This window comes from Schistocerca gregaria, chromosome 3 (assembly GCF_023897955.1).
Source record: "Schistocerca gregaria isolate iqSchGreg1 chromosome 3, iqSchGreg1.2, whole genome shotgun sequence".
NCBI lineage: Eukaryota > Metazoa > Arthropoda > Insecta > Orthoptera > Acrididae > Schistocerca > Schistocerca gregaria.
Window position 1 is genome coordinate 127,821,818 of NC_064922.1, and position 24,961 is coordinate 127,846,778.

At 47.8% G+C, this 24,961-nt stretch overlaps 1 protein-coding gene across 4 annotated transcripts in view; it reads left to right on the forward strand.

Annotated features, from left to right (window-relative positions):
- LOC126356265 (protein lin-9 homolog) overlaps positions 1-24,961 on the forward strand; it is a 132,796-nt gene that overhangs the window by 17,112 nt on the left and 90,723 nt on the right. For all 4 annotated transcript variants that reach the window (XM_050007107.1, XM_050007108.1, XM_050007109.1 and 1 more), the window contains exon 4: positions 16,013-16,148. In XM_050007107.1, the coding sequence (XP_049863064.1) occupies positions 16,013-16,148 (136 nt within the window). The remainder of the gene's footprint in view (positions 1-16,012; positions 16,149-24,961) is intronic.

A 24,961-nucleotide genomic window follows, 5' to 3' on the forward strand; every position in this document is an offset into this window, starting at 1 on the left:
GTACCACAAACTGTACTGACAGGCATTTAGTTGCTGCTGAGTTGTGCCAATGAAGCAACACTATTGCTTTGTGAACGAGGTGATGGTAACTGTATAACTGGCCCTCAAAAATGGTTGCCAACAATTGTCATCAATCATTACTGTAGTAAAATAATAGATACAACTCCATTGTTGAGCCTTCCTTTTAATTTTGTTCTTGGTGGTGGTGGTGGTGGTGGTGGTGGTGGTGGTGGTTGTCCATCTGAAGTATCTTCAAAGCCTAAAGCATGAGTTCTGTGCTCCCAGCAAATAAAATTAACAAAGATGCTAGCACAGGAATTTTACACCCAGCAGTTCTTCTACTTTGAGCTGGTAAGTTGTGTGGAGGAGAAAGGAAAGGGAGAAGTAAGAGAATGGGTGTAGTGGTAGCAGGGTGAGTTTGAGTAGATATTTCTGCACAAGCAACACAGCTTTTGGTGCGCGACTCCCCCTCCGCCACCGCAGTCCCGCCCTCACTTCACTTCTCACTGATACATTAATTACCTTTCCTGATGCTTTAGGCAAGATATTCAAAAACAAATCTAAATCTAGTAATTGTGGAAATAGGTCTTTTTTTTTTCCTTTTAAATTAACCAGTACAAGGACATTTCTCTTTACCAGAAACAAATTTCTGAATATTATTCTGTTGCTAAATATTAAAAGAACACTGTCCATTTAAGGTTGTTCATGAGATCTTCAAAAGCTTTTAGTTAAAGCAGAAAGAACTTACTTACTATGTTCTTCTACCTTCAACATGAATGTGCTATCAACTGTAAAGCATCTGTTATGTTTTTAGTTTGCTAAAGAAACTTTATAAATGTATAATTTACAAATTAATTAACTTCCCATTTGAAAAAGTGGGACAGTAATACAAGAAACATCATCAAATGTTGTAGTGAAACGGTAAACGTAAAGCATTGTTTAGGTACATGAGATGTATGTTAGATGTGAAAAAAATTCAATAGTAAGTACTTAATTTACAGAAAATACGCTATGAAATTAGTTTAAAATTGATAAAGATGGTCAAAGTTTTTATGTCTGCAACTGAAAAGCAAAATGTATATTTGTGAGTGATACAAAACAGACAAATTATATCAAAAAAGTCAAATGAGGACTACATATGCAACACAAATTGTAATTTGTAATGAGCTGAAGTAGTATTCGTCAAATGTATCTGAAAATTCAAAATCAGAGCTGTTTGCTCAATAATACTAATTTCTCTTAATTCTTTTGGCTTCTATTATTCTAAAAAAATAATCATTTTACACATTTTTAGGATGGCATATTACTGAAATCAGTTTTTCATAATGAAAAATCAATGGCTTCCTCATAAGTCATTGCCATTACAGTCAGTGGTGATAATTTCTTCTGGAATCTTCAAGACCATTAAGAAATTCTCACATCTTGAAATGGTTCCCATCATTTGACCAATGCCGCCCCCTCCTCCATCCCCCACAGCATTAACATCTCATTTGTACGTATATGAATGGCCCCCACAGATCCTCTGCCCTTGCAGCCCTATTCCCCTTTTCGTGTTGCAAGTCTGTCTTTCTAGTATTCTTTTTTCCTCACTACCTTTCCATTGCATGGCCATCTTGGCTGTAATTGTGCTTGGATCTGGTTTTGTATTTTGGACACTTGTTTTCCTTACTTTCCACTCTTCTACTACAACGGTTAGTTATTAATTATATGATGCCATTGTTAGATTAGAGTTGATACTTATTTTCTAAGTTTTACAGTGGCGTGTATTCCACCTTTGTCCCTTTCTGGTTTTGCACCCTTCTTTCTTGCAATGGTACTACACTCAAAGCCCAACTTGGTAGCCATAGCATTGAGGGGGGTGGAGGGGCTATACTCGGTTAACTGCATGGCGGTAGCCCACTGACCACGCAGGGATTGCACTGTTGATGTCTGAGCTGGAAACTCCTCATGCTGTGACAGTTTGGAAACAATGGGGAGCGCCCCCATTCAGAATGGGTGGTACCATGGTGGAAGATTTGCACATGAAGCAAATTAAACTTTCTTCTGCTGATGGCAACACAGCCCCAGCCGTTTCTTCCGAAACTAAGACATATTACAATACGGAGTGGTATGACCCTCTCTAAACTGTTCCCTTCCCTGACTACACCATGAAAGGAACATAGAGCTTGAGACAAGGCGAGAAATAGCCTCCCCCAACACTTCATTTGCTTTAGGACGGACGGGGATTCCTTTTTGACTGCAAAGCCTTTGTTCTTCATTGAACATCTCGAGGACAGATTAGGGGAAATGGCAGCAATATGAATAATGAAAAGTGGCTATGTTCTACTTAAAATGTCCTCCACCACTCAGTTATGGGGGCTGCTTGGATACAGTAGGGTGAGTGATATTCCTCTCACTATAACCCACAAAAATGTCTGAATATGGTACAGGGCATCATTTTCCACCAAGATCTCCTTTTACAGGCAAACTACAAACAGTGTGCTGGTTGGGATAGTGAGGTGTGCATTTTCTCTGTTTTGGTTGGCAGGAGAGCCAACACAGGGTTACTAAGGAGGCCGAAATGCATGCGTTTTAGCTCACGCAGGCTTGCGTGAGGTCTGGAACATAAGGAAATAAGAATCGAGAAAAACGGCTGGTGGAATACTTAACTTTAATCCATTAATGACGAATGTCGCTCTTGACGATACATGGTTTACAATATCAATAGTACTGATAATGGCGCCTTGCTAGGTCGTAGCAAATAACGTAGCTGAAGGTTATGCTAACTAACGTCTCGGCAAATGAAAGCGTAGAAGTCAGTGAACCATCGCTAGCAAAGTCGGCTGTACAACTGGGGCGAGTGCTAGGAAGTCTTTCTAGACCTGCCTTGTGGCGGCGCTTGGTCTGCAATCACTGATAGTGGCGACACGCGCGTCCGACGTATACTACCGGACCGCGGCCGATTTAAAGGCTACCACCTAGCAAGTGTGGTGTCTGGCGGTGACACCACATTCCTCCCCCGCAAATCGGCATATGGTTGTGGCATAAGGCTTCCGCCCGCCGTGGGGAGGACCCCACATTGACGTATGTGACGAGGTGGGAAGACTAACAACAGGCGAAGCTGTGCCACCCGGACCCTGCCATTCGGACCGCGGGGAGCTAGGAAACACCTGAAAACCTGCTCCAGGGTGCACGCCAACATGCGGTGTATGCACCCGTAGAGAGACAGGAGGAGCCGAAGGTCGACCTACATCGGGCCGGGGCACCTGAGGGGCGAAGACGACGTATGGTCTAGAGCGGGCAAGAGTTCCATGTCGGAGTACAGCTGGTCACTAGAAGCGATCGGCGGCGCGTGACCCATGGAGGCGCCCGGCGGTTGCAGCGACACATCCACTGCGGGCGTCGCCGGTGGGAGAACAGGCGGCGGAGAGTCACCAGGGGGCAAAATGGAGGGCAGCATCGGTAACACCTGGGGCTGAGGCGAGCCAGTAGATGGGTCCCCGGAGCGCTGACCGGACGGCACCGTCGTTGAAAGCAGACGGCAAGTGGCAGATCCCGTGCGACGACAGAGGCACAGCTGATTGAGATGCCGACGCACCTCACCAGAGGCCCCCAAAACCAGATACATTGTGCGTCCGAGGCACCGAAGAATACGCCCTTCGAGCCAACGCCGTGAACCTCGGTAGTGGCGATAGTAGACAACGTCGCCTGGAACAAAAGCAGGTGTCTGCCGCTGCACAGGAACCTCATTCGGCAGATGTAGCAAAGACATCAAGGTTCGATGAGGGCGACCGTGGAGCAACTCAGCCGGCGAGCGACCATCTCGGGGCTGAGAGCGATACGAGGACAAAAAGAGCAATAACGCGTCCTCCCGAGAATGCAACTCTTTTAACTTCAACATCTGTGACTTGCAAGTCCTGACCAATCGTTCAGCGGCACCGTTTGACTCTGGCGAAAATGGCGCGGATGTCAGATGTTGAATGCCATTGGCCTTGCAGAATGACTGAAATTCTGCGGACATGAATTGTGGGCCATTGTTGAAAACAATAGTCTGTGGAAGACCTTCAATGCAGAAGATAGCGTATAACGCTTGGATGGTGGCAGATGATGTCGTGGAAGACATCCGGACAACTAAAGGAAAGTTACTGAATGAATCTACCACAACCAACCATCGAGCATTCCAGAATGAACCAGCAAAATCGATGTTTAAGAGTTGCCAAGGGGAAGTGGCTTTTGGCCATGCAAAGAATTTCCGCAGTGGTGCTGATTGTTGTTAGTCACACACCATGCAAGAAAAGCACATATTCACAATCGCGGCAGTGATTCCGAACCAAGTACAGTGCTGATGAGCAAGTTGTTTCGTTCTCACTATACCCCAATGTCCTTGGTGGGGAAGCTGTAAGACAGAGGACTGTAACGAACGTGGTACCACGACCCTGGACCGATCATTATCAGAACGCAACAGCAAAACACCACGTCGTACAAAAAGTCTCTCCTCGTGAGCAAAAAATCGGCGAACCAACGGGACTCCGATCCGTGACTTCGACAAGGGCCATTGCGTAGCAACAAAACGCAGAACGGGAGCAAGGACAGGGTCGGCAGCTATGGCTGTAGATACACGACGAAAATCAATTGGAAACGATTCGACCACGTCATCGGTTTCCGCATCAATGAACATGCAAGCAAGTTCGGAGGAATCAAATGCCCTATCCTCAGCAACAGGCAAAGCGGGACAACGCGTCAGCGTTTCTGTGCGTAGCAGTGGACCGATGCAAGATATCGTACCAGTACTGTGAGACGAGAATAGACAAGCGAATGAATTTCTGCGCTGTACGTGGAGGTATAGGCTTGGTCGGATGAAATAGCGATGTCAAAAGATGTGGTCTGTGATTATGGTAAAGTGACGACCATACAAGAAATCATGTAACTTTGTAACACCAAATACGAGAGCCAATGCTTCTTTCTCGATCTGTCAATAATTTCTTTGCGCGGACGAGAGCAATTTGGACGCAAGGGCAATAGGGCGATCGTGCGATCCATCTTTGTGCACAAGCACAGCACTGATCCCGAAATCCGATGCATCCACCATCAACAAAAGGGGCCTTCTGGGGATCGAATGGCATAAGGCAAGTATGGGAAAGCAACGCCGATTTCAACTGGCGAAAGGCGCGGTCGCATTCCGTTGTCCAGACGAACGGAACACCTTTACGGCGTAAGCGATGAAGCGGAGCTGAAATGGAAGAGGCATGTGGTATATAATGGCGATAATAATTAATTTTTCCCAGCACACTCTGTAGCTGCTTCAAATTCTGCGGCGAAGGGAAGTCTTGTATGGCACGAAGGTGCGTTGGACTGGGATGTATGCCTTGGGCATTGAGTACATGTCCCAAGGATGTCAAGTCCCGAGCAAAAAACACACATTTGTTCTTCCGCAAGCAAAGACCATTTTGTCGCAAGACCTGAAATAATGTTCTGAAATTGGCCAAATGTTCTGTTTCAGTCTTTCCAGAGATCACAATATCGTCCAGATAATTTGCTGCAGTAGGGACCGACGCACAAACAGTTTGTAGATATTGCTGAAACAATGCAGAGACGGATGCACACCCGAATGGCAGTCGTTTGAATTAATACAAACCAAGATGCGTGTTAACCACCAAAACGTGCTGGGATTCTTTGTCCACCGGTATTTGCAAGTACGCACCTGCAAGGTCCAACTTCGAAAAATATTTGCCGGGACACAGTTTGTCAAAGATCTTCCAGGCAGGGTAAAGAAAAGGTTCAATCACTAGTTGTGGATTCACTGTAGGCTTGAAGTCCACACAAAGTCTCAATTTTCCGGAAGGTTTTGGCAAAATTACTAAGGGTGATGTCCAGAGAGAAGCCTGCACACGTTTAATTACACCTTGTGATTCCAAATCGTGTAATGTTTTCGCGACCTCATCACGCAATGCGTGGGGAACATTGCGAGCTCTGAAAAATTTCGGTTGCGTGTTTACTTTCAGTTCCAAATGTGCTTTATAGTTCTCAGCGCAACCGAGGCCCGGTGCAAAAATGTCTGCAAATTCTTCACATAGACAAGAAACACTGTCTGAAGGCACCGTCTGGTTCACTGATAGGACCTGATTTACTATAGACAAGTTAAACAACTGAAATAAATCGAAACCAAACAAGTTAACTGCAGAAGAAGAACGAAGGACGTAAAATGACACAAGTTTTGTTTGTCCTTTGTATGTTGCAAGAAGGCTGCACTGTCCTAATAAGGGATCTTTTGTCCCAAATAGCTAGTTAACTTAACATTTGCGGCACGCAACAGAGGTGTGCCCAGCAGTTTGTAAGTGTCATGATTGATCAGTGAAACTGCAGCTCCTGTATCGAGCTGGAATGGTATCACTTTGCCATTAATGTCCAAGTCTACAAAAAGTTTATTGTCCTGCTGACGACAAGAGCGACTGTCTGGTGCAACTTGAACTGACAGTGGTACATAATCAATTGCGACGTGACGGGAGTTCCGGCAATGTCGACGCACACTATTTTTGGGACGAACACAGTCACTGTTAGAGAGAGTGGCACTGGGTGGAGTGGAATGAACTACATGAATTTCCATGGGCGAAGTTTCGCGAGTCTGAGTGTCCTTGGTTCGATTCCCATTCCGGCGCGAAGCAAAGGGCCTGGAACTGGTTCCGATCAAACCTTTTTCTGGCAAACACTCTGAACAAGTCCTTTTTTATTACAATAAAAGCAATTAGCTTGGCATGACGGGCAATTCTCACGCGAATGTTTAGTAGCACACCGCGGGCATGATTTGATCACTGCATTTTCTTGCCGGCGCGGCACATGTGGCTGAGAGCCTGGCGGCAGTGACGCGGTCGGGCGCGAGGGCTGTTTACTGCTCCGTGCAGCTCGCCCGGCGGGCCGGTTAACCTGACACACTGCTGGCGAAGTTTCAAATGATTCCTGAGCAAAGTCAAGTGTGTCCTGCCGATCCAATATGTCCATCACTTGTTGAAGGGAGGGATTTACTAGTTTCAAAATCTGTTCCCTTATACGAACATCAGAAACGTTCTGTGCAATTGCATCACGTACCATAGTACCTGAATAAGGGAGCCCACATTGACACTCAAAATTACAATCCCTAGTAAGGCCTTGCAAGGTTGCAACCCACTCCCGATTAGTCTGACCTGCCGTACGTTTTGTACGAAGGAAGGTATACCGTTTGGCAACTACATTGACTTATTCTTTGAAATATGCATATAATGCAGACAAAATTTGTTTGTAGGACAAAGTTGCTACGACGCGTTGGGAAAATAATTTGACTATCACACGGCACGTATTCACGCCGACAGAAGACAACAAATAAGGCTGCTGCTCATTACCTTGAATTCTGTAGGCGGCGAGGTGGTATCCAAATTGACGGGACCACTCCGTCCAGCTTTCCAGTGCAGCATCAAAAGGTCAAAAAGTTGGTGCAACAGCGTGTTGTGGCTGCGTTAGCGGTGAAGCGGCTCCTGCCGCATCGTTTTGCATTGCACATTGACCCTGGACGAGCTGTCCAAGGGCACCCAGTAAGACCTGCGTCTGCTGATTCTGTAAGCGATAAAATTCGGACAGTATATCTGGAGATTGTGGCGAAGCCATTACACAAGTAAATCAGGGCAATATCGATAAGAACACTTTTACTCTCGTCGCCAATGTTGTGGTTAGCAGGAGAGCCAACACAGGGTTACTAAGGAGGCCGAAATGTACACGATTTAGCTCACGCAGGGTGGCGTGAGATCTGAAACATGACAAGGAAATTAGAATCGAGAAAAACGGATGCAGCTGGTGGAATACTTAACTTTAATCCATTAATGAAGAACGTCACTCTTAACGATACATGGTTTACAATATCAATAGTACTGATAATGGCGCCTTGCTAGGTCGTAGCAAATAACGTAGCTGAAGGCTATGCTAACTATCGTCTCGGCAAACGAGAGCGTAGAAGTCAGTGAACCATCGCTAGCAAAGTCGGCTGTACAGCTGGGGTGAGTGCTAGGAAATCTCTCTAGACCTGCCATGTGGCAGCGCTCGGTCTGCAATCACTGATAGTGGTGACACGCGGGTCCGACGTATACTACAGGACCCCGGCCGATTTAAAGGCTACCCCCTAGCAAGTGTGGTGTCTGGCGGTGACACCACATTCTCCATCATATCTGGCTGGGATCCAAAAACAACAGAGTGAATATTGGATCTTTCATCTTGGCCTCTGAAGGTGATGAATTGCCTGATAAAGTCGAGGTGATGGTATATTCCGGTGACGTAGGGGCATATGTATTTATACCCCCAAACGGAGCTACAGATGGGTGCGATTTGGACACATGTATTTGCATTGCAACGCCAGGCCAGTCTATAGAGATTGTTGCCATTATTTGCACACAGACGCTCCTTGTGCCCTCCTGTCTTGTATCGACTATGTGAGCAATATTCCCTGTTCACCGGACTGCACTGTTTTCACAGATGAAAAAAATAAAATCAATTACAAGACCCTCAAAAGCCTTACATGTCAAAGGGCAAGAAGAAATAGAATTGTCTACTCGCTACACATATGATAGTGGCGTATGCCACTGCTACGACTTTGATGTCTGATTCATTGACTGTGTCCTTCGGGGCTGCACAGCTACACTAGTTATTTGGTGTCATCGTCCTTCTGTTTCCTCAACATCTCTTTGGCAGTGTCAACTCCCTATCTTCCGGGAACATCAGTCCCCAACCCCCAGCTGGAGAAGCAATACCCTGCTCCAGCACCCCGTGTGGGAAAAGGGTACTTCAAGCATTTCTTTCACAGGACTCTTCTGATTTGGAAAACACTGGCTGAAGGAGCCACAGGTTCCAGGTTGTAGAGCGTTCCTCTTCTGTCCCAGAATATGGGGCTGCAAAGGCATCGCTGAACGCAGAAGTCTAAATTTTCTAAGGACAACTCCTTCAAAAAGTAGGCGATTTTGATAGCCCCTGTGCTGCCAGACATGCTTGTTATACCTCTGTACTTAAGGCAGTATTCCTGGTGGTCCCTATGCCCCCCTCCTCACACACACACACACACACACACAATACCCTTCTTTGGAACAAATGTGTATTGATGGAGAATGTTCACAATCAGTAGCAGCAGGCACCACTGAGGCATGACCTATCTCCTTGCTTCCTTCACACCCCAACAGGATACTGGTAGCATGATTCTGTATTGGAACTGTTGCAGTTTTTTCTGCCGCTTGGCTGAGCTATGACATCTTCTATGTGCTTCTCCTGTTTTTCGCAATGCAGTATGAAAGAGCATCGCGTACTGTTTGCACATATGTTCTGAACACACTCTGCACCCAATACATGTCACTCAACATTACTTTGTAGGCTGTCGACATTTGTGTGAAGACATCTCCCCCCCCCCCCCCCCCCCCTCCAGCCCAACCCCCTTTCCCCCACACTTCCTTGTGGTAGGGGTGCATACGAGGGCGATTATCTGCCTCCTGCCCACTGTATCAACTGCAGTGCCTGCCATACTGCCTCCTCTTTGGATTGTCCAGTGTATCTTGATGAGCAGGCTGTCCAGGAGATTCAGGTAAAGGAAAAAGTATCTTACCCAGTTGTTTGCAAGTTATTGGCTAGTCGCCAACCCTGCATTCTCCCGTCTAGCACCAATAGTTCTATTTTTGTTACCCCCTGCTCCATGAATGATTCAGCCCTAATGTTGTGAAATCGCCAAGTGTCAAGGTAGTATTACCATTCCCCCGTCTAGCTGTGCAACAAGCCATCAAACTCTCGCCTCAATGGGTGAAGCCACCAGATACACAACCATTAGGCCGGAAAGGACAGTAGTAGTATTCCCCCCGAACTCCCCCCACCCCCACCCCCCCCCCCCCCTCCAAGTCATCCTCGGCTAACTGGAAAGACTCGGACAAATCCACCAAAGACAAACGGTTTTCTCCTTCACCAGCTGGAAGATCTTCTTCGACAGTGTTACCATGTGATACCTTAGCCTGGCCGGCCTCCGTGTCGCCGGTGTGCACCTCCAACTGATTTTCTAGGTTGGACTCCACAGACCAACAGCAAAAAACAAGCTGATGCTTCTGTAGACACCATGGAGCAGGATCCTCCTGCTTCTGTGCCCTGTAGCAGCGACCCTTCGCAGGCTGTCACTCAGCAATCGTCGAGCTGACACCCCTTCACCTCTTCCTCATCATGACTCTCCTCCAATTTACAACTGCTTTTAGCAGCGTCCACTTGTACTTTGCGTTCAGGAAACAAAAGTGCATCCTCACAACTGCTTTGAGCTTTCATGTTCCTTTCTGGTTCGTTTTGACCTTCCCCCGGAGATCGGCATTCCATCTTGTGGGGGCATACAGGGTGATGTTCATAGTCAGCCCATCTCCCTGACTACCCACCTTCAAGCTGTTGCAGTTCGCCTTTTCCTTGCCCACCTGACTTTTTCCCTCAGTACCATTTATGTGGCTCCGTCATTCTATGTCACTAGGGCAGACTTCCTTCAGCTTATTGGGCAGCTACATCCCCCATTTCCTCTACTCGGTGACGTCAATGTGCATCATCCACTTTGGGGTTCTAGAATGTGTCAGAGAGGTGCCTCTTGGCTGAGCTTCTTAATCAACTCTACCTCTTCTGCCTTAATCGTGGAACACTCACATTCCTTTTAGACTCCTCACACACCTGATCCCATTTGGACCTTTCCTTCTCCACTGCCCAGCTTGCCCATCGTCTTGAGGGATCCATTCTGACATCTACTTGAGTGACCACTTCCCATGTGCTATCCGTTTGCTGTCTGCTACCCCACCTGCATGTACACCCAAATAGCAGCTTACTAAGGCTGATTGCCGGCTTTACTCCTCCCTGGCGACCATTCGGAGAACAGGATTTCCCCAGTTGTGATGACCAGGCAGAATATCTCACAAACATTATCCTTACTGCTGCAGAACATTCCATTCCTCGCACTTCGTCTTTACCGTGCTGTGTCCAGTCTCTTGGTGGGGTTGAGCCACGCCACACAATTCGAGCACGGAGACATGCTCTCCACATTTTTAAGCATCATCCTAGGATGGCAAACTGCATTCATTATAAACCGTTGTGTACAAAGTGTCGTTGTGTTCTTCAGGATAGCAATAAAGCTAGCTGGATTTCATTCACTAGTTCTTTTAACACTTACACCCCTTCCAATGGCCGTGTGGGCCAGCTTCCAATGGCCGTGTGGGCCAACTTCCAACGGCTCTTTGGGACCAAGATCCATTTGCCAAATACCGGCCTGAAAGTGGCAGACAATGTTATGGTGGACCCTATTGTTAACTCCAACACCGTGGGCCGCCATTTTGTGGAAATTTAGAGCTCTTCCCACTCCTGCTTTCCTCCATCGGAAAGAAGCGGAGGAGGATCGGGTGACGCCCTTCTTTTCTCAGAATTGTGAGTGCTACATTGCCGTCTTTACTATGAGGGAGCTAGATCATGCTCTCAGTTCATCCTCGACCCTAGGGCCAGATGCTGTCCACATTCAGATGTTGCAGCACCTTTCTCTTGAGGGCAAGCACTTCCTGCTTAAGACATACAACCGCATCTGGGCAGAGGGGACATTTCCCGGACATTGGCTTGAAGCCACTGTCATACCCATTACTTAAGCCTGGTAAGGACAAAAATCTTCCTTCTAGCTACCGCCCCATCTCTATTTGCTAATGAATGCACAGTGTGGATTTTGAGCGCGGCATTCTGCAATTGAAAATCTCGTTAGTTTCTCCACCCATGTCACAACTGGTTTTCTGCAGTAATGCCAGACTGTGGCCGTGTTTTCAATTTGGAGAAGGCGTACGACACCTGCTAGAGAACTGGTATCCTTCGTACTCTTTACACATGGGTCTTCCATGGCCGCCCGCCCTGTTTCTTTCAGGAATTTTTAAAAGATCGTGTTTTCAAGGTGCATGTGGGTTCTGCCTTGTCGGACACCTTTATCCAGGAAAACAGTATGCCTCAGGGTTCTGTCCCGAGCGTTGTCCTCTTTGCTATTGCCATTAACCCTAGTATGGTCTGTCGTCAGCTGGGCATCTCCAGCTCCCTTTTTGTTGACCATTTTGCCATCTGTTGCAGTTCTCCCCGAAGCTTCAGCGATGTCTTGATAGTCTTCACTCCTGGAGCATCGACAGTGGCTTTCATTTTTCCTCTGACAAAACAGTCTGTATGAATTTCTGGTGGTGCAAATGTTTCTCCCATCTTCTTTACGACAGGCCGCCCTTCCGTTCGCTGAAACTATGAAATTCCTGGGGCTCATGCTCGATAGTAAACACTCTTGGTCCTTCCATATGTGTGTTACCTGGCAGCCTGCTGTACGCGGTCCCTCAATGTCCTACGTGTCCTCAATGGTATTTCCTGGGGCGCCAATCGAACCATCCTCCTCCGTTTGTACCGGTCTCTTGTCCATTCAAAACTCAACTATGGGTGCTTTGTTTGTGTGTCTGCACGTCCGTCCCTCTTATGCAGTCTCAACACTGTCCACCAATGTGGCATCCGTTTGGCTACTGGAACCTTCTACTCTAGCCCGGTTGAGAGTCTGTATGCCGAAGCTGCTGAACTACCACTGTCCTTCTGCCATGACTTTCCCCTCAGCAGGTATGCATGCTGTTTGTATCCCATGCGTGGCCACCCATTCTATACCTCCTCCTTCGATAATTCCTTTGATAGCCAGTATGGAGTGCAGCCCTCTTCTGTTATTTCCTGTAGTCCGCTTTTGGCTCTTGCTTCAGCAGCTTAACTTCACACTACCTGCAAGTTTCCTGATGGGTGTGCACCCTTCACCACCTCGGCTTCGTGGAATGGCCCATGTTAAACTTGGCCTTCATTTGCTTCCTATGGACACTACTCCAACCTCGCTCTATCGCCTTCAGTTTCACGACCTTCGTATGGAATTTCGTGGTAGTATCTTTGTGTACACTGATGGCTCTCGGACTGACTGTGATGTTGGGTGCGCCTTCATCATTGGTGCTCACGTCTTTTAGATATCGGCTCCCGGCACACTGCTCAGTATTTACAGCCGAGCTCTTTGGCCTGTATCAAGCCACGGAGTGCATCTGAAGACATCGACTTTTCAATTGTGTCCTCTGCTCAGACACTCTCTGTGCCCGTCAAAGTCTGTGTGCACTGTACACCACCCATCCCTTAGTGTGCAACGGGTCGAGGAAAACTGTCACTTGCTCACTCTTGGTGGAGCCACTGTGCAGTTTATCTGGGTTCCTGCTCATGTCGGTCTGACAGGAAATGAGGGTGCCGACGCTGCTGCCAAGGCTGCAGTCCTCGTACCTCAGCCGACTAGTGCCTATATTCCCTCTAGTGATCTCTGCGTTACCGTCTGTAATGAAGTGGTGTCCCTTTATCATCACCATTGGTCCTCCCTTGATGGGAATAAGCTCAGGATAATTAAGCCTCTCGCAGCGGCTTGGATGACCACCTCTCCGCTGTCCTTCCAGGAGACCATTTTAACTAGGTCACATATTGGGCAGTGCCTTGTTAGCCATCATCATTTAATAAGTGGCGCTCCCCACCACTTTGTGCACATTGTGCCTAGGTTTTAACTGTTGGCCACTTCCTAACGAAATGTCCATTTTTTTAACTGTTTACATTTCCTCTTGGCTTTGCCATCTTGAGTTATCGGCCGTTCTAGCAAATGAAGTGCGTGCTGTCGACCGCATTTTTCTTTTTATCCGTCAAAGCAATATGACGAAGGCCATTTAATTTTTAGTTTTGGTCTTCTGTTTCTGTATGGTGTCTTTAGTAGCTTTTTCGTTTTTAGCTGTCTTCTCTTATGTCAATTAGGTTTGATGTTTAGTCATTTTCTAACTCCTCTCTGTTTTTGTGTTCTATAGTTTTGATGTGGGCACGTATGACCTCAGTTATTTTTGCACCCAAAACACAGAACAAACAAAACCTTTCCTGTACACTGACAACTTTTGCATCTACTATTGCTCCTCAACTATGTGTGTTGCTGAATGCCGACTGCAGGTTGCCAAACAAATGGTGCAGTCCTGAGTTCTCACCCATGGCTTCAAGTTTTCCACCAGCAAGACGTGTCAGGCATATCTGTTGCCGTCATGCTATCCACTCTCGACCATAACCCTACCTCGAGGACCAAACGCTTGATGTGGCAGGGTCTCATTGTTTTCTGGTATTTGTCTTTGCTGAGTGGTTGAGGTGCCTTCCCCATCATCAACTACTTAAGCAAACGTGCTGGTCACAGCTTAATACTCTTCACTGCAGTGACACCAGCTGGGGTGCAGACTGCTTTACACTTTTGCAGCTCTACAAATCTTTGATCCTGTTGCATCGTGATTTTGAGAGCATTTGCAGGCTCAGATGCGGTTTATGTTAACGGCTGTATGGTCGATGGGTTCTGCATACCCATATGCGAGATGCAGTGAACTACCCTCCCTGCCAAAAGGATGCAGTGAACTCGCTGCAGAATTGGTGGCCACTGGTCGAGTCACTTGTAAATATCATTCTTGGACTGGCGAGTCGCTTTTAACTGGTAGTGACTCCTTGAGTAGTGTTCAGGTTGTCAGCTAGTGATATCCTCGACACCCATTGGTTACGACCATCAAGGATCTCGTGTATGACATCTACCATGCTGAACGGTTGCTTGTTTTCATCTGGATCCAGGTCACGTTCGGATCCCAAGAAATGAACATGCTTACCGGTTCGTCATTTAGCTACCAGGATGTCAGCTTTGGAGATGGGAGCACCGAAACCGGACCTTTGGTCGGCTCTATGCCAACAATTTTTGGAGAGTTGGAATGCATACTGGTGTGCTGTGGAATGTCCAAATAAACTGCATTCCATAAAGGAGACCATAATCATGTGGCAGTCTTCCCTTCATGCTTCTCAAAACAAATCTACTGTCCTCTGTCAGCTTTGGTTTGGTCACACTTGGCTGACTCACAGCACCACACCTTCCACCTGTAGGTGTGATGCCTACCTCACAGTGGCCCACATCCTACTGGATTGTCCTATTTTGGCCACCATACGGTGAAACCTTAAATATGCTGACACGCTACTTTTGATTCTAGTGAATAGCACAAAGTAACTGATTTGGTTTGACTAATTACCTGTGATAGTGGGTTTTACTCATTTCTGTGATGTAATGCACATTAATCTCATCTTTGATTGAAGGATTGGAGGGATGCTCCATTGCTGCCTCCAATCCGAGGGGTCTGTGGCTGCCCCTTCTCAGTGGTCCAGTTGGCTCCTGCTCTTCCCACCTTTTTAATTTTTCTTATTCTGTTGTACCTACCATTGGCTGACACTCTTCCTCATTGTTCTCTTTCCTGAGAGGATATCTCCTCTGTGTAGCTGGTTTTCTCCTGACAATGGGGATGTGGAGTCACCAATTGGATACAGAGATTGTGTGTGTGTGATTGCATAACATGTTCCAGGGGCATCCAACTTTTTTGTCTTTTGTGTGTTTGCCCTTTGGGGACTATTTCCAGCTTGACACACAAAGGATTAAGGGACCAATGACCTCATAGTTTGGTCACTTTAATTCCATCAATCCTTCCAGCCATTTGACCCCTGTGTATGGGAAGTGAATTATAACAATATGCGAACAAGAACAGGGAGGTATCTGTGGAAGATCAGAACTGCACTTGTGTATAGCAAATGCAAAAAGTCAGAAAAAGGTATCTAGTAGTAGTAGTAGTAGTAGTAGTAGTAGTAGGTTTTTTTTCAGCTACAGTAGAAATGACACAGTGCATTTACACAGTGTGAACCAAGTAAAAGGCTTTTTGTTGGCTGTTACAAAAATAGGGAGAGGAGGGGCATAGGAGAGATGTGATGATACATGCTCAACCAACACTTTCACTCCTTCCTAATATAGCACCTTATGGAATGTGTGTGTTAATATTAGATTAAATCTAACATTGCAGTTCAATTACTGTCTGTATCGTCCTTAGTTTTTTGAGTTCTAACTTTTCATAATATAACAAACGAAACTCCAGGGTGTTGATTTTTCAAAATACAATATTTTCAGGCCACTGTTTGAAGGAGAAAATGATTTTATGATTTGCTTGAGAGAATCCTTTCCACATTTGAAAACCCGGAAACTGACACGGGTTGAATGGTGTAAGATTAGACGTATGATGGGGAAGCCTAGACGTTGCTCACAGGTAAGACATTTACATTTAGTGCAGAGTTTATGAAAATTAGCATTTTTTGGGATTTGTTTACTGTACACACATAACATTTAATACAAACAATACATGTAATGAAACTAAAACATGTAATTTTTGTTCCACATTCATGTAGGAATCTGAATAGTAACTTGACTTCCGTGGTCATTAATCCAAGTGAAAATTGTATTTTTTATTCTTTCTGTTTCATTAGAACATTGCAGTTAACTTGGATATTTCATAAGAATAAAGAGTCATTCAAGTAATTTAGTTAGTTACTTGCAAGTGGTTGGTTTAGAACAACATGAAATTGAACATCTCTTCATTGTGAACATAATATAATGATTTCCAAACCTTGTTGTCACTAAATATTACACTGGCTTTGAAACACTTTTTGTGCTGTAAGCAGCTGTATATTGTGATATGTTGCACAAATTATATTTGCAGTGATACTTTGCATTTCTGTATGAAACACCACATTCAAAATACTAAAACAAGAATCAGTTGACAATTCGGTAGGATTATTTTGTAATAAACAGTTTCGGGAGGGATGTGGCACCAGATTTCTATGCACAGGTCGCGCAGTTCCAGAAATTACGGACCGGTGGTATGTGAGTGTGGAGCTGGCACACGACAGTCTCTCATATGTATACTGCTGTGTACAGATCAGGCAAAGTTTCGGCAGGAATATAAACAAGAGTTTGCTATTGTGCTCCTTAAAGCACTGTAGTGTAATTCTTGCTTTGTGACAGTCGCAGTTATCCTGCAGGAAGGTGCCATTGGTATAAGGGATGACATCAAGTGTGAAGGAATGCTGATGGTCTGCAATAATGTTCACACAGTTCACAGATGCAGTGGTGCCTTAGCTGAACATCCCCCGAAGTGTGATAAAGCTCCACCAGGCCTCTACAGTGCATGTTCAACTTGCTATTCTGCTGGGTTGAGGTATGTCCAGGCACAACTGTTGTGGATGATTTCATACACAATGGTAAGAAGAGGTGGGCAACAGTGGTGTGGCAAATGTCATTGTAGGAAAGCTGGACAGAAACAGAAGTGATTAGCGAACACATTACCACAGTAAACAAAAGATTTAATTAAAGTGTATTTTGCCAAGTGAACAAAGACTCATTACAGTAAGAAATGAAGTCCGGCTCTCGTTATCAACAAGGATGAGCCTCTCTGAACTAAAGCACGAATGATGGTGTCAGAGCAACGACTAGGCGGTGTCTGCATAGCGTCACGTAGAGAAGTGGCTCCAAGCTCAAATTACTGTCTGGCTGTTGCCCGCCATCTTATATCACGGCGACGGAAGGTGCTTGTAGTCTAGAGCCCCTTGAGGTGTGGCTTAACGGCCAAGTAGTGCTGACAAAACCTGCACGATCTGTATCAACATCTGATGGAAGCTTGCAGTACTCCCCCCTACGGGTTTGGGGATTAGAATAGGCCCGAGGTATTCCTGCATGTCGTACGAGACGACTAAAAGGATTTTCACACGTTTCGGCCTTTGTCATGGTCTCCTTTAGGGTTTGACCTCCATTCTTCAAAATTTTCCTGAAGAGTGAGCCAATTGGAGAAGGGCGCCTTAAAAGGTGCATCATGTCCATTGTGCATTAAGATCTTTAGCCCACTTTCTCGTTGCCGCATTGCAGTCCTGCTCCTTCACCATCTCTTGGCCGAGGACACCTTCCTGGGTGCGTTTTCCACCATACACTGTGTAGTGTTGATTTCTGTGTCTACGATGACCATGGACTTCTTTGCACCTGATATCCAGCATGGTAGCCAGTCCATTGTGGTGGGGCTGCCATGTAACCTGTTGGTTGTAGCCCCCGTGACCACACAGGGATCACTCTGCTGATGCCTGTGCCGTTATTTCCCCATGTATGCCAAGGGGTAGATGCCCATCCCCCTGGGGCATCAGGACTGCAGCTGGGTGGCGCCCGTAGGTAGGGCCCCTGGTCGGAGTGGGTGGCATCAGGGCAAATGACACGCCATGAAGCATAGTCCATCATCTCTTGCTGGTGGTGAAACACCAGCAGTCTCTAAGAGATCATGAGCACAATTCAATACATATAAGTACGACCCCAAATAGTTACCCTCCCTGGCCACACCATGGGAGGAACGTCAGGCTAAGGATGGCAGCGGATCTTATTCGCCCCGGTACCTTGTATGTCCAAGAGCTGATGGGGAATCTTTCATGAGAATGAAGCCTCAGTTTTTTGTTGAGCATTTAGAGGACAAGTTCGGGGAGGTGGAGGGCTTGTCCAAAATGAGATCTGGGTCAGTCTTGATCAAAACAGCATCCTCTTCCCAGTCACGGGAGTTACTTGCTTGTGACAAGCTGGGGGATGTTTCTGTAACCATCATGCCCCATAAGAGCTTAAATATGGTCCAGGGTATCATATTTCACAGAGACCTTCTTTTGCAGTCAGAGCTGCACGCCAATTTAGAGTGGCGAGGTGTACATTTCATCTAGCATGTCCACCGGGATCCGAAGGATAATCAGGTTGCCACCAGTGCCTTCATCTTGGCCTTTGAGGTGATACATTACCCTAGGTGGTCAAGAAGATGGCCTGTTGGTGTGATGCAAAGCCTTACATTCCTCCCCCGATGCTGTGCTGGAAGTTCAGCCATACGTCTTCCCACTTCCAGCGTCACATGCCGAGATTGCGGATGCCCATCACATCCCAATACTCCATGTGTCCCGCCTCCCATATTTGTCAGCTGCAGAGAGCACCATTCACCTTGCTCGCCTGACTGCAGGATCCTCCAGAAAGAAAGGAAAATCATGGAATACAAGACCCTGGACAGACTGACCTACACTGAGGCTAAGAGAAAATTTGAACACCTTCATCTTGTGTGTATGATATTGTCTTAAGCCACCGCTACAACAGCTCTGGCACCATCAGCTCCGTCAACCCAGGTCACCTCTCAGTGGCTGAAGAGCCCAAAAGCAGCTGGTCGTAGGCCTTCACACTCATCCTTAGTCCCAGAGACTGAGCCAGACAAGCACAGGAGCCAGGGAAACCCAAGAAGTAGTGAGAGAAATCCAAAAAGAAAACCTCTAAGACGAAGGAAGTTGCGGTGGCACCCACACCGCCGCTACCTACAAGCTCTGTGGCTGAGGATGGGGTTGAGATTTTGGCGTCCGCTGAGGACCTAGTTCTCACCAGACCCTCAGACGCAAAGGAGGTAGACTGCTCAGGCAATAAATCGGAGGCAGCAGGTGACTCTGAGGCGTAAACTGCCTCATTGAATGTTCCATGCCTTCCCAGTCTCACGATGTCATCCTCCAGTGGAGTTGCAGCGTTTTTTTCCACCACCTGGCTGAGCTACGGCAACTGTTAAGCTTTACACGTGCTATCTGCGTTGCCCTCTGCAGCGATAAGGGATTACAGGAACCATAGTGACTATAATCAAGTGTCAGGTGGGGTTTGTGTTTATGTCCTAAACTCGGTCTGTAGTGAACATGGGCTCCAAGCCCCTCCTGACACCCCCCTGCAGGTTCGGGGGTTAGAATAGACCCGCGGTATTCCTGCCTGTCGTAAGAGGCGACTAAAAGGAGTCCCTCCCCCTCAAGGGGGTAGTTAGCGCCTGCGTCCGGAGACGGACGGATTCACGACCTATATTTGCATTCATTTTGGCACGCGTAGCCAGTGACTGGGTAACCCGTAATTCCCCACCCTGGGTAGACAAGTAAGGCATGCACGTACCCCCTGGTAAAGGCCATGCCCAGGGAGGGGTGATTGCCTGAGCTGACACCTTCCGACCATGCCGATTGGTCCCTCCGTCCGTTTCTCGGGAGGTGTGACCTGAGGTGTGAACAATCACCTAAGGCGGGAGTGCCCTCTGAGAGGGTCCCCACAAGGAAGGAGCGTGCCATCGGAGACGCTGGCAATCATGGGGGATTCCTCCGCAGTGGATTTCTCTTCTTCTTCTCTCTCGACTTCTGCCCACAAACGGAAACTTGACCAGCCACCAGTGACAAAAGTACTACCGCCTGCCCCACAGTTCCTCGTAGTTTCTCGATCTGAGGACGGAAAGGATTTTTCCTCTGTCAACCCTTTCGTTATCCAGAAGGGCCTAGATGCCGTAGCCGGCTCTGTCAAGTCTTGTACCAGGTTGCGTAATGGTACCTTGTTACTAGAAACTGAGAGCGCCTTTCAGGCACAAAAACTGCTTCGGGCCACACTCCTGTACACGTTCCCTGTCCGGGTGGAGGCTCACCGCACTTTGAATTCGTCTCGTGGTGTGGTATATACTAGATCACTCGACGGATTGACTGACGAGCAGATTCAGTCTTTACTCGCTGAGCAGGGCGTGACGGCTGTCCATAGGGTCATGAAAAAGGTCAACAATGATCTTGTACCGAACCGGACACTTTTCTTGACCTTTGATAGTCTTCAGCTGCCGTCGCGCATCAAAGCGGGCTACGAGGTTATTCCTGTTCGCCCCTATGTCCCGACACCTACGCGCTGCTACCAGTGTCAGCGTTTTAATCACACTCGCCATTCTTCTTCCAATGCGGCTACATGTGTGACTTGTGGCAGGGATGCCCATGAGGGTGACTGTCCACCTCCGTCTCCTCGTTGTGTGACCATGCAGCGTCCTCCCGCGACTGTCCCATCTACAAGGAAGAACGCTGTATCCAAGAAATTCGGGTCAAAGAGAAAGTCTCCATCTTGGCTGCTCGCAAGCTATTCGCTAGTAGGAAGCCCACGTTGCTCCCAGCGGGGAGGTACAGTACTGTCCTCGCCTCTCCTCGGACTACCAGGAGGTGGCGACGCAGACATGCGATCTGACCATCAGCACTACGGTCCATCGACCAATCCTTCCACAAAACGACCTTCCAAGAAGGCTCATAGGAAGCACAGTTCTCCTTCCCCGCCACGGCGCATTTCTCCTCCTGCGCCACCCAGCGGTTGCCGCCCCAGGCTGTCATCCGTTTTGCCTGGCCGCACCACTGGTAGCCGAACATCTGGCCGTTCACCAGCGGAGGAAGTTCCCCCTCCCGGCCATCTTCACAAGATGGCCGATGAACCTATTGAACAAATGGACGATGACTGTCCGCCTCTTGCTAGCGGCGGCAGTGCTCGCTCGAAGCCGGGCCCTCAGTGGCCTTCGAGATGACCCCTTCTTGCATCTTCTTCTTCTCACGATGGCACTTATTCACTGGAATATTCGCAGCATTCGCTCCAACCGAGAGGACTTGAAATTGCTGCTCCGCTTGCACCGTCCGCTTATCTTAGCCCTCCAGGAAACGAAGCTACGCCCATGCGATCAAATTGCCTTGGCACACTACACCTCTGTGCATTTTGACTTACCCCTGTGGCAGGTATTCCGGCTCATGGAGGGATTATATTGCTGGATTGAGGGACATGTTCCCGCATGCTGCCGCGAGTGTATTGTTGTACCGATTCCTAAGCCGGCTCATGGAGGGATTATATTGCTGGATTGAGGGACATGTTCCCGCATGCTGCCGCGAGTGTATTGTTGTACCGATTCCTAAGCCGGGGAAGGACAAGCACTTGCCTTCCAGTTATCGACCCATCTCGCTTACCAGCTGTGTCTTTAAGGTGATGGAGCAAATGGTTAACTCTCGTTTGGTTTGGCTGCTCGAATCTCGACGCCTACTTACCAATGTACTATGTGGATTTCGTAGGCGCCGCTCTGCTGTTGACCATACGGTTACCTTGTCGACCTTCATTATGAATAACTTCTTGCGGAAGCGCCCGACCGCGGCTGTGTTCTTTGATGTGGAGAAGGCTTACGACACCTGTTGGAGGGCGGGCATTCTCCGCACCATGCATACATGGGGCTTTCGCGGTCGCCTCCCTCTTTTTATTCATTCCTTTTTAATGGATCGACAGTTCAGGGTACGTGTGGGTTCTGTCCTGTCAGACACCTTTCACCAGGAGAATGGGGTGCCACAGGGCTCTCTTCACCATAGCGATCAATCCAAATAAAGGATTGCCTCCCAGATGATGTATCAGGCTCCCTTTTCGTGGACGATTTTACCATCAATTGCAGCGCGCAGCGTACATGTTTCCTGGAGCGCTGTCTTCAGCGTTCTCTTGACCGTCTTTACTCCTGGAGTGTCGCCAATGGCATCCGTTTTTCTGCAGAGAAAACGGTCTGTATTAACTTCTGGCGCTACAAAGAGTTTCTCCCACCGTCCTTACGACTCGGCCCCTGTTGCTCTCCCATTCGTGGAGGCAACAAAATTTTTAGGACTTAAATTTGACAGGAAACTTAGTTGGTCTCCACATGCGTCATATTTGGCTGCCTGTTGTACCCGTTCTCTAAATGTTCTCCGTGTTCTCAGTGGCACGTCGTGGCGAGCGGATCGAACCATCCTACTTCGCCTATATCGGTCGATCGTCCGCTCCAAGCTGGATTATGGGTGCTTTGTATACTCCTCTGCGCGGCCGTCCATCTTACGTCGCCTCAACTCCATACATCGGGGTTTACAGCTTGCGATAGGAGCGTTTTATACTAGTCCCGTCGAGAGTCTTCATGCTGAAGCCGGTGAATTGCCACTCACCTACCGGTGCGATATGCTGCTTTGTCGTTAAGCCTGTCGGCTACTGTCAATGCCCGACCACCCATCGTATCGTTCCTTTTTTGACGACTCTTTCGACCATCAATACGGGTTGTATGTCTCTGCCCTGCTACCCCCTGGAGTTCGCTTTTGTCGCCTGCTTCAACACCTTGATTTTTCACTCCCTGCAACCTTTAGAGTGGGCGAGAGCCACATGCCACCATAGCTCCAGGCTCAGGTTCGGTCGTCACAGCTGAGCTCTTTGCGCTCTACCAGGCTGTTCTTTACGTCTGCCGCCACCGACATTATGCTTATGTCATCTGCTCCATTCTCTGAGAGCCATCCAGAGCCTCAGTGATCCGTATCCGGTTCACCCTTTCATGCACTGGATCCAACGCTCTCTTCAGCAGCTGGTGGACGACGGGTCTCCAGTTAGCTTTATGTGGGTTCCTGGCCATGTTGGTATCCCTGGGAACGAAGCTGCAGATGCCGCGGCCAAGGCTGCGGTCCTCCAGCCTCAGACGGCTTCTTGTTGTGTCCCTCCATCAGATTGTAGCACGGTCATTTGTCGGCGCATTTTATCGCTGTGGCATGCCGATTGGGCTGCACTTAGGGACAACAAGCTTCGGGCCTTGAAACCTCTTCCCGCAGCTTGGACGTCCTCCTCACGTCCTTCTTGGCGGGAGGAGGTTGTTTTGGCCCGGCTACGAATTGGACACTGCCAGTTCAGCCATCGCCATCTGCTGACGGCAGCGCCGGCGCCGTTCTGTCCATGTGGGCAATTGCTGACGGTCCGCCACATTTTAACGTCCTGTCCGGATTTTACTACGCTGCGTCTTGATCTTGGCCTGCCATGTACTCTGGATGCCATTTTAGCGGATGACCCAGGAGCTGCTGCTCGCGTTCTTCGTTTTATCAACTTGACACACCTGTCTAAGGACGTTTGATTATGCTGTAGTTTTTTAATCCTCTGTCTGTTAATACGTCTTTTATAGTGTTGTCCCTTTTAGTTGCTGTTTTAACCTTGTGCCTCGCGGTACATTCCTAAATTAGTAAGGGCGCTAATGACCATTGTAGTTGTGCGCCCTAAAACCATACACAAAAAAACACCTGAAGCTGTGGCTGTCAGAATAAGGACGTCACAGGAAACAACTGTCTGCAATGTAAATCTTCCTCCAGATGGTGCAGTACCCCTGAATTTATTAGCTCCACTGGTTGATTAACTCCCTAAAGCTTTCCTACTTCTGGGAAATTTTAATGCTCATAACCCCTTGTGGGGTGGTACCATGCTTACTGGCAGAGGCAGAGATGTCGAAACTTTACTGTCGCAATTCGACCTCTGCCTCTTAAATACTGGGGCCACCACAATTTCATTGTGGCTCCTGGTAGTGATTTATCAATTTGCAGCCCAGGACTTCTCCCATCTCTCCACTGGAGAGCACATGACGACCTGTGTGGTAGTGACCACTTCCCCATCTTCCTATCACTGCCCCAGTGTCAGGCACACGAATGCCTGACCAGATGGGCTTTGAACAGGGTGGACTGGGAACTTTCACCCCTGCTGTCACCACTGAATCTCCCTCACATGGTAACATCGATGTGATGGTTGAGCAGGTGACTAGCACATTTGTTTCTGCAGCAGAAAACGCGATCCCTCGCTCTTTAGGCTGCCCAAGGTGTAAGACAGTCCCTTGGTGGTCAACTGAAGCAATTGAGAAGTGTTGATGAGCTCTACAGCAGCACGGCACTCTTCCGTGGAGCACCTCATAGCCTTTAAATGGCTCCATGCCTGCGTTCGCTACCTTATCAAAAAACCAAAGAAGGAGTGTTGGAAGAGATAAGTCTCCACCATTGGGTGTCACAAATCATCTTCCGAACATCTCTCATCTCACTACAAGCGACTTCTCGTTAGCTTCAACTGGATCTGGTGTCATGGCATCTTTCCATCGCAATGGCGGGAGAGCACCATCATTCCGGTGCTCAAGCCCGGTAAAAACCCATTTGATGTGGATAGCGACTGGACCATCAGCCTCACAAATGTTCTTTGTAAGCTGCAGGAACATATGGTGTAGTAACACAGTTCACATTTTCTGTCACACTTCACTTAGCGTAGACCGGGACTGTGTCCTAGGCATGCCCGATGTGAACTGAATGGGCACGGCTCGTGCTGCCTGAGTTGTTGTTCCGCCAGCAGAGGTCGCGTCTGATTTCTTGCGCGTCCTCTGGTGGGTGGGACTCTACTTGCGGCAACTACCGTCTGTGACGTGCCGTG